Genomic DNA, 14,006 nt, shown 5'->3' on the forward strand with positions numbered 1-14,006 from the left:
AACTAAGGGGAAAATCCCCTAAGGGAAGAAGACAGAAATCAGATATAAAATTAGGAGTTGGATCCCCCCAAAAATGTTGGGGTTTGCTTCAAATAGTCTCCACAAAGCCAAATCTAGAAATTGCCCATAATGACGCCTGCCACGCCAGCTCCACGCGTGGAGGCTAGGCGTGGAACCACATTGCAATTGTTACTTGCCAGCCCCACGCGTGGGAGAGGCGTGGGCCTTCTGTGTCCGCTTCATTTCTTCGTTGCTTCTTCCTTTGGCCCGCTTGTCTTATCCTGCGAAAATGGCTTCGAAACACAACATAAAGTAGAGTTTTGCAAGAATAAACACATCAAAGCTCATTACGCATTAATTGATCACAATTGGGCATAAAACATTGCATTTAATACTCAAATCGAACCTTTTCCGAACTACTTTTGGCGATTATCAGATAACGTCGTTGGGATAACTGACTTTACGTAGAGCTCTACGCTTTTTTTAAAACTATGCAATAGTTGCTCCAAATCCTAACGGCTTCCCTTGTATCTTTCCTCTCATTGGGGTGGCCATACTTTGGCTCTTTTTCTTTTTATTATTTTTTCCTTCCCTTAACAGCCCGCCATGCCTCCTACTTGGGAGAAGGGATTCACTCATATTCCTTGCCAAAGCTCTCCTTTTGCTCTATGCCATACCGAGATTTGTCTAACTCCAGGTCTCACTTCAATTATCTTTCTCAAGTTGGACTGTACACAGTCACAATTTGAGAGCTCTTTGACTATGGTCCAACCAAAATAAAAGGTGAATATCATCCAAGCATTCAAAAATATAAACCTAATGGGTTTCTATACAATGCTCACTTGGTGTAAAGAGGTAACTACCAAGGATATTCCACAAATTGAACTATTTGACACATGATTAAATCACATTTCCAAAATGATATGAATAATGACACACTTCTCCATAGACACACAACTTTCACATTTGAGCACATTGCGCGTTCTTTCCACACTTTAGAATGAACATCGTCCTTGATGTTCACTTTAAACACCGGGTGGAAGAATTGACATAGGATTGTAATGACAATTAATGCAAGCAAAAATGAACTATAAAATGCATATTTATGCACAAAGGCCTTTTTCCACACTTTAAAAATAAGAATCGGGGCTTCAAGAATCAAGAATATAAAGGATAAAGAAGTAAACTACCTTTTTTGCAAAGCCTTTCTTCAAATATATCATCATCAAAAGCCTTTGCCCCATCCTTTAGCTAGGGACAATATCAACCATACAATCATCATCTTGTTTGTGGCATAAGCTAAGCACAAGAAAATGTGAAAGATAAGAGTGACCAAACACTCCCGTTATATCACCTGCTCATTTCATAATGGCACGAAATATAAATAGTATGATCAATCAAATTTAAGCTAAAACACAACCTAGTTTGCCTAAAAGGTTTTGGGCCGAAGTTGTTAACACGGCATGTTACACTCAAAACCAATCCATTATCAACAAAGTTAATGGGATCGCTCCCTACTCACTATGGAAAGGCAAAAAGCCAGTTGTGAGGTACTTTCATGTTTTTGGTAGCAAATGTTTTATTCAGAACAACGGAAAAACCTATCTCAAGTCTTTTGATAAAGAGCTAATGAAGGGCTATTCTTAGGATATTCATTTGTGAGCAAAACCTTTCGTGTTCTCAATAAACGAACCATGGTGGTAGAGGAATCCATCCATGTTGTATTTGATGAATCATCGACGAGCCAAGATGTTGAGAAAATATCACAAGGAATGGTTAATCTATGTGTACAAAATCAACCAGATTCATGCAAAGGCTCATAAACTAGATGAACTGAGAATGAAGTCGAAGGGTGTCGAGACTTCGAACCCAAACTGGAAGAAATTTCAATTCGTCTACCAAGAAAAATCTATATGCCCGAGCCGTTCAATGTTAAGTCAATCGAGCCAGTGGGGCCCAAGACATTGGAAAATGCATCTTTATCTAATATTCATGAAGTAGACGAAAAAGCACCTGTAATACCCCGTATTGCATTCAATCCTTAAAACCCGGTAATTGATGACCGTGCAATTAAATTAATTTAATTGGGCTCCGACCTTCTTATAGATATATATTTTCCCATCCGGAATTATTTATTTATTCCAAGCCCCAATTTCCTCAAATTAATTTTGTAAGGGATGTTCTTTAATTGGACCCTTTCTATTCCTTACAAGTATAATAATTATGTAATGGCCCGATCATTAGAAGGACCATATTTATATCCATTAAATTAATATTGGGTATGGATGACCCATTTCTTATAAATAAGCCCATGTTTTGTTTTAATACCCTAATATGATACATACATGATATATGTAATGATTTTCCCTACTCATATAAAAGTCTTGTACTTACAACCCTATCTCTCTTTCCTTTTTCCTGCAAAATACATTTCATCCTACTCCTTTCATCTCTAAAGAACCCTGAGCATATCCTACACTTCATCCTTCAAGATTTCAAGTCAAGATTGCTCTTTTAGGATCTATAGCACTTGGGTAAGTGTTTCTCCTTAGGAAGGCATCTTTTATCATCTTGTTTTCATAGCCTTATATAAGTTCTCATCATATTCTTTTGGGGATCTTTCTTGGGAAAAAGATGATCAAGAAGGAGGTGGTACTTTGTGAGGTTTATTGAGGATTGCTTGGTTGAGAAGGGCTCCAAGAGGTAACTATCATGTCTCACTAAAACCTATTTTACACTCTTGATCTACATGTATATGATTTGGTGTTGGAATCCTGTAAATTTCTTGGGTTATAGCTTTGTTTGATGGTCTGTGAACCTTTATTTGTGGATTGTTGGACTTGTGTTCATCATCCTTTGTATATAGATGTGTATGAGTATTTCTTGTTATGGATTACATGATTTATTGGCTTCTGAGATGTGTAAATTGAGTATTCCGAACATGATTTGTATTCTGGAATGATTCATCGTGTATTTTGTTTCGATTCTAGAATTTGTGCGTTGGGGGTGCACTTACGGTGCACATTGGCGGTATAATGTGTCCCGCCAATGTGTTCCGCAAGTGTAAGGGCGGAATGGTGTGGCGGAGAGGTGAGTTCCGTGAACCTCTCCGTCTGCTCTTGCGGTGCAATTTAACGAACCAGGACGATCCGTTGCTGTGTTCCGCTAGGTCTACTAGTATTCTGATCAGTGTCTGTTTCGAGGTCTTTTGAACTCTGTTTGATTCCTTTTGATTCTGGAATGTGTACTGAGCAACATTATCTTGATCTCTTGAGTTAGTATCATTCGTTTATTCTTTGATTACTATCCTGAGTATGCACTGTGTTCATATTGTGAGATGAACACTGTTGGTGGGTGATTTGTGTGGGTGAATCTGAGTTGGTATGTGGGGATCTTGAGTCCTTATGAGCATTTTTTCTCTTGTTGAATCTTTGGTAACCTTGGGTTTTAGTTGGTGGAATTATCGTCTATATGTGGTTGGTATTGGGAGGGTATTGTATACCTCTGTATTTGGGCTCGTGTGCCTCTATGATTGGGAATTGGGTACCTCTGTGATAATGGGCTTGTGTGCCTCTGTGATAATGGGCTCGTATGCCCCTGTAGTGGTGCTTATTGCCTCCGTTTTTGATATAGATATGGTGGTTGGTCTTAAGGTTATTATCGTGATTTGGGGATGGTAGTTTGGTGCTTATCTTTTGTATGATGGTAGGATTGGTTTCCTTGTGGTCATTTGGTAGAGGTTGTACCTCAGTTGGTATCTGTTATTCCTTGATATGTCGGTTTGGTTGGTTCCCTTGCATTCATTCTGTTGGAATTGTGATTCAGTTGGTACCTTGTGTATAGACTTGATGTCTTATGCATTCGTTTTGGATGTTTGTTTCGTTGGAAGAGTCTTGGTTTGTGACTTATTCAGCTTATTGTTGTTGAGTCTCTGATTTAAACGAAGAACAATTCATTGGAGTATATATTCTATACGTGTGTGTAAACCTATTTACCAACTTATTATATTATGTATTATATTATGTATGTTCTCACGAGTGTGAGTGGTGGTTGCTTAGCATTCTTTTGCTAATGGTTTTCTAAATGTTTTCTAGGTATGGAGTAGTCTAAGCCGTAAGCGCGCTAGAGCTATGTTATGCTTGCTTAGACTAGATGATGTTTAGTTTCCTTTCGGGTGTTATGTGCCTTTGTTTCGGATTATGTACCTTGACTAGTTGTTACTATGATGTTTTGAGGATTTATGTTTTGTTTTTTTATTTTTAGCATGTGCACCTAGGATGGATTGTACCTAGGTGTGATGTGACACCCTTGAGGTTATATATATGCTTCCGCTATGCTATGTTTAGTTTCTGAGATATATAGCTGTTATGTTTAAGTTATACCTATCTCAGCTTGTGAAAAGTTGGGGTGTCACAGCACCACCAACGACTTTTTAACCAAATCTAAGGTGGTTATGGAATCACCTCCAAGAGCAAGTTATTAGAGATGTCAGAGATGCCGTAAGAACTCAAGCATCAATTCGTGAATGTATGATGACATGTTTTCTCTCACAGATCGAGCCGAAGATTGTGGAGGAAGCATTTGATGATTCAGATTGGGTCACTGCCATGCAAGAAGAGCTCCATCAGTTAGCAAGGAACGAGGTATGGGAGCTAGTTCCCAGGCCTACTCACCAAAATGTCAATGGGACAACATGGGTCTTTAGGAACAAGATGGACGAACAAGGAGTCATTGTTAGGAACAAGGCTTGTCTTGTTGCCAAAGGATATTGTCAAGAAGAAGGTATCGGTTTTGATGAAACTTTCGCACTCGTGGCAAGACTAGAAGCAATTTGAATTTTTCATGCCTATGCTACTTTCAATGATTTCAAGGTATTCCAAGTGGACGTCAAAAGTGTCTTTCTCAATGAACTCTTAGAAGAAGAGGTATACGCTGAACAACCTCTTGGTTTTCATTCGGAGTTGGGTATGGACAAAGTCTACAAACTAAGAAAGGCCTTGTATGGATTGAAACAGGTGTCGAGGGCTTGGTATGATACTCTCTCGTGTTTTCTTATTAATTGTGGATTCTCGAAGGGACAAGCAGATAAAACCCTCTTTCGAATCAAGGATTATGAGCATATACTATTGGTACAAATCTATGTGGATGATATTATCTTTGGGAGCACAGATCCAAGTTTATGTGAAAAGTTCTCAAAACTCATGCAAGGAAAATTTGAGATGAGCATGATGGGAGAACTCAACTATTTTCTTGGACTTCAATTCAAACAAGGTCCATAAGGAATCTTTATAAATCAAGTAAAACATACTAAGGACCTCATCAAGAAATTTGGTGTTGATGGGAAGTCCTTAGTAAAGATTCCAATGAACACTTCGTTGCGTATGGATATAGACAATGAAGGTAAGGAAGTAGATCAAACCAAGTATAGAGGCATTATTGGTTCGTTACTGTATCATATAGCGAGCCATCTAGATATATCATTCGTTGCAGGAGTGTTCACCTGTTTTCAAGCCAATCCTAAGGAAAGTCGTCTGAGTGCAGCTAAGAAAATTTTAAGATACTTCACGAGAACGCAAAGTGTTAGACTTTGGTACTTTTTTCTTTTTTTTTTTTTTTTCATTCCATCACAAAACTTGTTCTACAAATGACCCAAAAGTGGTCACAAAACATAAGTGACCAATTTGGCCATACAACATACAAGCCCAATATTTGGGTAAACAATTCATGTATCTAACAAGTGATCAAAGACAAGCCCAAATTGGGTAAACTAACAACAACACCAACCCCATATGCCCCCTCTCCTCTTTCTTCCTTTCACATTTCAACCCTTACCTCTTCATCAAGGTAGCCCTGCCTTTGCTTTCAAGAGAGCATCCTTAGTCAAACAAGGTCCATTTCATTCATAAAAATCAAGCATGCAACAATAGATATCCATGGTCCTTGTCCTGTACATCAAGCTAGGATTGATGCCCTTAGACATCCTAATATGAGTGTTACCCTTAGAGATCTAGCAAGTCCTCCTGGTACAGAAGCTCTGTATGTTATCCAAGAGCACCCTTTGTGCCAAACCTCTAAGCAATAACCTCCCCCAACCACCCTTAAAGATGACATTGCTTCCCTTTGTACAGATCTCTGTATGTTCCCAAAAGGAAGCATGTGACATGTCTCTCTAAGCAATGACCTATCCTAACCACCACCCTTAAAGGAAGAGACAGCTCAGTCTTCACAGATCTCTGTGATTTTGCAGGCTGAGCTGTTGCACCTCTCCCCCAAGCAATGGATCAACTCCCTCACTCCCTCCTATTTTCCTTTCCTTTCTCATAACTGTTTTCCTTTTTTCTTTTCTATTTTTTCTATTTTGTTTTTCTCTTTTCATTGCATTCTGCTTTCTTTTTTTTCTTTTTTCTTTTCACTTTTGTCATCTTTCTTTTTCTTTCTCTTTTGTTTTTTTTAAACATATACCTCACAGATTCACCTTACTCCTATTAGATAGCCCAATAAGCACTCCCAGTCTTGTGGACATGCTGTACTGGACAAAAGACATCTAGCACACACAAGCAAGCACCCATAACCCCCAACATACCCTCCCAGGTCTTAGGTACTCCCTCTGCTGCAATACCAGGCAGAGCTATCTTGCTGCAAAGGTTAGTAGCCAAATGTGAAAGGAAAGGTGTTAAGAGCCTACACATGTTGCTAGTGCTGCTGCTGCATTCCCATCTTTCAGATTTATCATTGATTCTTCAGATTGTGGTAGCTGCATCTACAATTTCACTCCAAAGCTGCACCAGTAAACAGATCTCCATCCTAAGACCTGTTGTTGATTTCTTCTCTTGTTTGCCTCAGGTGAGTAATTTTTGTGATCCTCCCCTCATCAGCATTACTGCCTCAGATTTACAACCAGAGTGATTGCAACCCTCATTAGCCTAAATCAACATCAGCTGCTGCACCTGTTGCACTCCTTTGCAGACCAGGGTTCTTGATAAATCAACAGCAGATCCCTACACTCAGTCCATTCAGACTAAATGCATCATCTGCTTCACTTGCTCCTTCTCAATAATGGGAACATAATCCACACCTGGCAGTGAGCTAAAGTGTGGAAAACCTTCCAAGCTTAAAAGTAACAATAAGCCTCTTGGTAATGCTGTTACCTTTTTAAAGATAATGTTCTGCCCCAAGCATTTTTCCAAGAGCCAATGAGCCACACAATTCACTTCCTTATTACATTTTCTCCATTCCACTCTAAGACCATACAGTACCTCCCTTTCCTGTCTCTCTTCCAATTCAACTTCAATTTGCCCTAAACCCATCTTTTTGCACCATTCCCAACAGTCTCCTAGCACCTGCCCTATCAAGTCCCCCTCCCCAGCATATACTCCTGCTAACCCAAATTCACCCTTTGCGTTCCTAATAAAGAAACTACACCCTTCCTCTTTCTTAGCAATGTTAATTCTCACCCATCCTTTAGCTGGCTTACACCAACTAGAGCTCTTCACAATTTTGGTGCACTTGAAACCCTCTGCCCTTTTCAAAATGTATGACCAATTAGGTGGGAATGGTTCCCAACTAGGCCATTTTCTCATTATGCAGTCCACCATGTCTCTAGTCACTTTAAAAATCACTCTTGCTACAGAAGGTGTTTCCCCACCATACTTACACGGATTATAGTGAACCCATAGTTCCCATAAAATCACAATAGGCAATTTATGAGCAAGGAATCTGATCATTCTATTCTTAGGTTTTTCCTTCCACCATTGATAACAGACTTGTCTTAATCCTCTCATCTGAATTCTAAAGCCTAGTGATTTTGCAAAGAATTCCCATACATGTGTTGCAGTCCTCCCTGTACAGAACATGTGTTGCAGACTGCCATACCCAGGCTGTGCACAGCAAGAGCACCTTGAGACTACCTGATATCCAAACCTTCTCAATATATCATCAGCTGGAATCTTCTTCTTAAACACCCTCCATGCAAGGAAAGACTTCTTCCATGGCACTTCCTTTGCCCAACATTGTTTATACCAGAACATCTCCTCCCTCCTGTGTTCTGCTGTCTGATCATCTTTTTTGCAGATGCCAATGTAAAGTTCCCACCTTTATTTAACTTCCAAAAAGCCTGCTCCTTTTCATTTGGTCTTAACCTTATGCTCTGCAACATATGTTGAGTTTGTGCATTCAGCCCATCCACCCTCCATTCCTCATCCTGCCAAAGCTCCTTCAGTGTTGTTTTTGGCTGACTCTTTCCTTCAATTTCAAACAGCCTGCCTATAGCTCCCTCCCCTCCCCAGTTATCCCACCATACACTCACATCACCCTCACCAACCCTCCAACCAATCTACTGGTCAGCCTTCTCTCTACAATCTAGCATTCTTCTCCAAACTTGAGAGTCCCCATACTGCCAAGATTTACACACAGGATGTGCTCTCTTGCAGTATTTGGCCCTCAGAAAATCACCCCAGAGAGACTTATGAGCCCTGAAATGCCACCAAAGCTTCATCCCAACTGCCTCAATCACCTCAGACAAGCTAGTCAGCCCTACACCTCCCTCCTTTATTGGTTTTGCCAGATTGCTCCATGAGCTCCAGTGGTATTTTGCCTTGCCATCAATGGTCCCCCAAAAGAAATCTGCTAAGAGTTTTTCAATCTTCTTTATCACTGTTTTAGGGGGACCAATGGCATAGAACATGTGTGAAGGTATTGCCTGCAAAACATATTTTATCAAGATCACCTTCCCACATTTGGCAGAGATTTTTGCAATTAAAGTTGAAAAGAGAGATATCTTCTTCCTTCCCATATATATAGGACATCCTAAGTATGTGAAAGGGAAGTCTTTTTTCTGATATTTTGTTATTCTTTTGACTCTGTTAACAGCTTCACTAGAGCCCTTGAGGATGCATAAAGAATGCACTCTTCTCTTTGCTAACCAACTGTCCTGATTGGCTTTCATACACTCCCAAGACCTCCATGGTTTTTTTAACGGCACCCCCTTTTCCAGATGTGAAAAGCACCATATCATCAGGAAATGCCAAATGGTGGATTTGGGGGCCTTTTGCAGGTTGTGTGAAAGGGGCTCCATTCTGAGCTATCAGCTTAGACAACAATTCAGCTGCAAGGACAAAGAGGCTTGGTGACAATGGGTCACCTTGCCTCAATCCCCTTGTAGCATGAAAGAAACCATGTTGAGCTCCATTCACAATAATTGAGTACCAAATGTTCCCAATTTCCCTTTGCACTAAATCAATCCAACCCCTACTGAAACCCAACTTCCCCATCACAGTGGTTACACACTTCCAAGACATCCTATCGTATGCCTTGTTCATGTCTAACTTAAGAATAGCTCCTGAGCAAGCAGAATGTTATCAATTATATTTCTATCTTTGATAAATCCTGCTTGATAAGGAGAAACCACTCTGACAAGGACAGATGACAACCTTAAGACCATGATTTTGGTTATGAATTTATTGCAATAGTTGCTTAAGCTTATGGGCCTAAACTGAGCAAAGTTTGCTGGATTAGACACCTTGGGAATAAGCACTATTGCAGTATGAGTCACAGCCCTAGTTAGGGCTTTGCCTTGAAAAAAATCCCTTACCAGATTGAATAGATCATCTTTCACAATCTCCCAACAGCTTTGGTAGAAACCTCCACCAAAGCCATCAGGCCCTGCAGCACTTTCAGCCTTCATACTAAACACACAATCCCTTACCTCCTGCATTGTTGGCATTTTGGTTAGCATTTCATTGTCTTCCTCAGTTACCAATCCCTGCAAACAATCATAAGCTTCAAGGTTAGTTTCCACCTCCCCTTCTGTGTACAATTCCTGAAAATATTCCACAGCCAGCTCAGCTATTCTCTCTTGCTCCTCCTCCCACAGCCCCTCTTCATTTTTTATCTTGTGTATATATTGCTTTTTCCTTCTCTCCCTCACAATCCCATGGAAATATTTTGTGTTTCTTTCACCTTCCACTACCCAATTAGAATGTGATTTCTGTTGCCAAAATTTCTCCTCAACTACTATCTGTTTTTGCAACTTAGCTTGTGCCCTCCTATATTTTATCACATTTTCCTCAGTATAGCAGTCCTGCATCTCACCCTCCACCTCCATCACCCTTCCCTCTAATTTTTTGATTTTTGCAAATATATCCCCAAAGACCTCCCAGTTCCACTTTTTCAGGACTGCCCTCAATCTCTTAAGCTTTATCATGAAGGTATACATTGCATTTCCCTGCACCTTCTCCTCCCAAGTCCTCCTGACCACTTCTTGAAATTGTTCATGGTCACACCATACATTCAGAAATGTGAATGGCTTTCTTCCAAACTGCTTATGTGGTTCCAACTTGATCAACAGTGGTGAGTGGTCAGATGTGCTTTTTGATAAATGTTGTACATATGTACTGAATTCATTCTCCCAACATTCATTTACCAAACATCTATCCAGTCTCTTCCAGATTGCCTGCTCACCATTTCTTCCATTCCACCAGGTGAAAGTGTTCCCATAAAAGGCTACATCTCTTAGTTCTGTCTCATTAATACATTGTTGAAACTCCTTGCTTTTCCTCATGTCATACTCAAGACCCCCCTTCTTTTCCTCTGGATTTAAAATGCAATTAAAGTCTCCCATTACTGCCCATCTTCCTCTCCCAACATTTCCCTCAGCTAGCGTTTTTATACCTTCCCACAACTCTTCTCTTATTTTCCTGTTGCAATTTGCATATACAAATGAAATCCAGATATCAGAATCCACTCCTATCCACTTTGTTTTTATTGTTATGATCTGATCTTTCACCTCTACCATCTGCACATCCATCTCATCACTCCAAAGTATCCATATCTTGTTATTTACATAACATTTGCTGATTTTTGATTCATCTCTAAAAGGTTCCAACAGGCAACAGCCCAATGATGCTAGGCTTGAACATCCTCACCAAGTTCTTTATCCTATGAAGGGAGCCTTGGGAGCCCACTCCCCTCACATTCCAACAAATGACACTCATCGTTTCTTCTTGGAAGAGCCCTTGCCCTTCCCAGCAGAGGCCTTAGCCTTCTTTTGTTTCCCTTTCTGTGCCTTAGGAGTTACATTCAATTCTTTGCACCTCCTTTCATCCTCCATATCAATTTCCCCTTCCTTATCCTCCTTTTCTTTCTCAATTTGTTCACTGATTTCACTGTCAGAGACCACATAATCCTCATCCTTTTCATCATCCTTGTCTCTCAAAGGCCCAGGGTCATCTTCCTCCTCCCCAACCTCCCCTTCCTCTTTAATTTTTCTCAGAGGCTGGAAAGGATTCATGTAATCTCCTTCTTCTTTTTCCTCCTCAACATCCCTTTCTTTTACAGACCATCCCTTTCCTCCTCCTTGCCCTCTACCCCCTCTCCCTCCCCTTCCATTTCTCCCACCACCCCTCCCATGATCATACCCCTGCCTTATCCATGTGTTTTCTTTCAAAATCTCAGATTTTCCCTCATTTATTTTTCCTCTTGTATCTCCTATTTTCACCCCCTCTTGTTTTCCCCTTTCCTCAGCCTGTCTACTTGATTCAGGCTGACTTTCTTTTGCTACCCCCTTCCCTTTATCAGGTTGGATCACCTGATTCCCTTGTTTATTCTCCTGCTTCCAATGATGATCATCAGCCCCCTTATGACTAGGAGGCTGACCACCCTTATTCTTGATAGTTTCTCCATTTACAAGATTCGTATTCCTTCCCCAGGTGGGGTTTCTTGTTCCTGTACCTGCACCAATAACACTTGGATTTCCAATTCTGCAGTAGTCACTAGTGTGACCCTACTTAAAACATTTAGAGCAATAGTAGGGTACCCTTTCATATTCTATTCTTTGTATGTACCCTACATCCTCTTTCCCTGATTCCCTTGAGAAACCAATGAAAACCTCCTTTATTAGGGGTTTCAAGAAGTTTATTTCAACCCTGACTCTAGCATAACTTGGCCTTGAGAAGTTTAGAGTTGCATGATCTGCAGTCAGAAACTTCCCAATAGGCCTACAAATTTGTTTCAAAGCAGCCAGGTTGAATAGGTTAGCACTTAGCATGGGTAGCTTGACCCACACTGCAGCTAGACTGGACTCTTTCTCAGTTGAGAAACCAAGAGTCCATCTGAAAATCCTCATAGGATATTTCCCTTCAAACAGAACCTGATCCTTCATTAAAATTTCCAGGAAATCCTCTTCATTTGAGAATGCCAAAGTGATATGCCTAGGGTCAATCCACCCAATGGTGATTGACCCTTTCAACAAGAAATTTGCATCAAAATACCTCCTGATGTCCTCCAAGCTTGGTCTCCCCCATGAGAACTTCCCAATCAACAGGTGGTTCTCAATGATATTCAATTGTTTAATCTCTGTCTCCTCAAAACTTATTGCTGGGAGGCCTCTGTGCATTTCAGTCATGTTTTCTTTGATCTCTGGCTGAGCAAGGCCAGTAAGAACACTGACCCCTGCTTTTGCTGTATCCTTAGAGAATAAGGATGCATAACTGGAACCTGGTTGTCCCTGTTTTGCATCCTTCCTCCCCACATTTTGATTGTTTAATCTATTCACATTACCTCCTGCTCCTTCTCCAGCTTTCTTATTTATGTTATCACTTTCTTTGGAAATCCCTTTCTGAGGAGGTAGCCTCTCTGTTTTTTTTGGGACCTTTTCACAAACAGTTTCCATGCCAGTTGCAACGCTAGCTTTTGGATCCCCACCTTTCATCACTGTCACATGCTTCATCCCTTCCTTTGCATATTCTTTTGATTCCTTTTCTGGAATCACATAATCCCTATATTCTTTTGGTTTCATAACTCCATCCACTTTTGATTCCACCTTCTCCTTCAATTTTGATTCTGACTCAACTCCCTTTTCCTGTTCCACGATCACATTCTCCTGATTCTCTGCCTCCAATGGCTTCGATAGCTCTTCAATTCTAGTTTCGACCTCTTTTGCAAACTCAGTCTCTAGCTTACACCGATCAATCATTGTTCCCGTCTTTCGTTTTATCGCTTTTGATATTTCCCCCATCACATGTTTTGACAGCAGTATTTCCATGTCACCTTCTCCATTTTTTGATCTCTCCATGAGATCGTCAAGCACTCCAGGGCTCACAGGTAGTTCCATATTTCCGATGTGAATTTTGATCATCTTAGTATACTCGCTTGACGATCTAGATGACCGCGCAACTGGACTCTTTCGCCTTTGGATTCGATCTTCGGATCCTCCTCCTGATTTTGAAAATCCTCCGATTGCAACTTCTTTCACTTTCATTCCAATTGCCGAATGGACTGATCCTTCCCCTCTTTTTTCACTTTCATTCCATAATATTTCATGAGATTACTCCACAATGTGATTGAGGATTCATGATTAGCCGGCATATTCGAAGTCGCCTCTTCCACATGAGTCTTCCGATCCTTTCCCGGTGAAGTAACTACCACCGGATCACCATGGCACGACGGCTCCGGAAATGCCGTCGTCAAACCGCCTTTCTCCGCCATCTCAATTCGCGGCCATAAGGCCGAAATTCTTTCCTCCACCAAGCGGATCGCAATTGTCCGAGAAAATCTCAAAAAAAGAAAATTATTTTCCTAAGTCAAATTCTAGAGAGAAGGGAGAGCATTTCTAGAGAGAGAAAAAAATTTTCAATTCATTACCACCCTTAATGTCACATTTCAATGTCAAGATACTGGACTCGACTTTTTAAGCCTCCCTATGAATGTGATTGTGGAAATAAGGAATTACTTTGACTCTTATTTGATTTGGGCCCTATTATGCAAGATATGTATGGAATTGGAGTTTCACCTATGAGAATAGGGATTCACCATAGCCAACCCTTTCACATTTCTAACTTGCCCGACTTTGGTACTTGAGGGGTGAATCTTTTGAGCTAGTTGGTTATTCGAAAGCTGATTTTGTGGGATGCAAAATTGAAAAAAAGAGCACCTCTAGACATGCCAATTCTTAGGGTGAAGGCTCGTTTCGTGATTTAGCAAGAAGCAAAACTCTATACATGAGTACTACT

The 14,006-nt window shown here is 40.6% G+C and overlaps 3 protein-coding genes across 4 annotated transcripts; all 3 read right to left on the reverse strand.

Annotated features, from left to right (window-relative positions):
• Nucleotides 1-5,819: 5,819 nt before the first annotated feature.
• On the reverse strand, nucleotides 5,820-10,828 carry LOC116018726. 2 transcript variants are annotated; one of them, XM_031258696.1, is made up of 2 exons: nucleotides 9,704-10,828; nucleotides 5,820-8,698 (listed from the first exon to the last, which is right to left on the reverse strand). In XM_031258696.1, exons 1-2 carry the CDS (start codon nucleotides 10,802-10,804, stop codon nucleotides 8,333-8,335), a joined length of 1,467 nt encoding a protein of 488 aa, XP_031114556.1. In that variant the 5' UTR covers nucleotides 10,805-10,828; the 3' UTR covers nucleotides 5,820-8,332. The 2 variants fall into 2 exon arrangements, with proteins under 2 accessions (XP_031114556.1, XP_031114555.1); XM_031258695.1 differs by having other exon boundaries at nucleotides 9,590-10,828.
• Nucleotides 10,829-10,987: 159 nt separating this feature from the next.
• On the reverse strand, nucleotides 10,988-11,625 carry LOC116020212 (nuclear ubiquitous casein and cyclin-dependent kinase substrate 1-like). The gene is made up of 2 exons (XM_031260693.1): nucleotides 11,585-11,625; nucleotides 10,988-11,420 (listed from the first exon to the last, which is right to left on the reverse strand). Exons 1-2 carry the CDS (start codon nucleotides 11,623-11,625, stop codon nucleotides 10,988-10,990), a joined length of 474 nt encoding a protein of 157 aa, XP_031116553.1.
• LOC116020891 lies at nucleotides 11,453-13,573 on the reverse strand. The gene is made up of 2 exons (XM_031261458.1): nucleotides 12,267-13,573; nucleotides 11,453-11,727 (listed from the first exon to the last, which is right to left on the reverse strand). The coding sequence occupies exons 1-2, from the start codon at nucleotides 13,253-13,255 to the stop codon at nucleotides 11,658-11,660; spliced, it is 1,059 nt and encodes a 352-aa protein (XP_031117318.1). The 5' UTR covers nucleotides 13,256-13,573; the 3' UTR covers nucleotides 11,453-11,657.
• Between the last annotated feature and the right edge of the window lie 433 nt (nucleotides 13,574-14,006).

This window comes from Ipomoea triloba, chromosome 5, assembly GCF_003576645.1.
Source record: "Ipomoea triloba cultivar NCNSP0323 chromosome 5, ASM357664v1".
In the NCBI taxonomy this organism is placed as follows: Eukaryota; Viridiplantae; Streptophyta; class Magnoliopsida; order Solanales; family Convolvulaceae; genus Ipomoea; species Ipomoea triloba.

Excerpts from the sequence above, each read along its gene's own strand:
- LOC116018726 (XM_031258695.1), bottom strand. The coding sequence starts at position 10,804 with ATGGATGTGCAGATGGTAGAGGTGAAAGATCAGATCATAACAATAAAA. Across the intron at positions 8,699-9,589 it reads AAGATGATCTATTCAATCTG|GCAATACCTTCACACATGTT; the intron begins GTAAGGGATTTT and ends TATGTTTTGCAG.
- LOC116020212 (XM_031260693.1), bottom strand. The coding sequence starts at position 11,625 with ATGATCATCATTGGAAGCAGGAGAATAAACAAGGGAATCAG. Across the intron at positions 11,421-11,584 it reads AGAATAAACAAGGGAATCAG|GCAGGGGTATGATCATGGGA; the intron begins GTGATCCAACCT and ends CACATGGATAAG.
- LOC116020891 (XM_031261458.1), bottom strand. The coding sequence starts at position 13,255 with ATGAAAGTGAAAGAAGTTGCAATCGGAGGATTTTCAAAATCAGGAGGA. Across the intron at positions 11,728-12,266 it reads AGCTTGGAGGACATCAGGAG|GTACAGGAACAAGAAACCCC; the intron begins GTATTTTGATGC and ends TTATTGGTGCAG.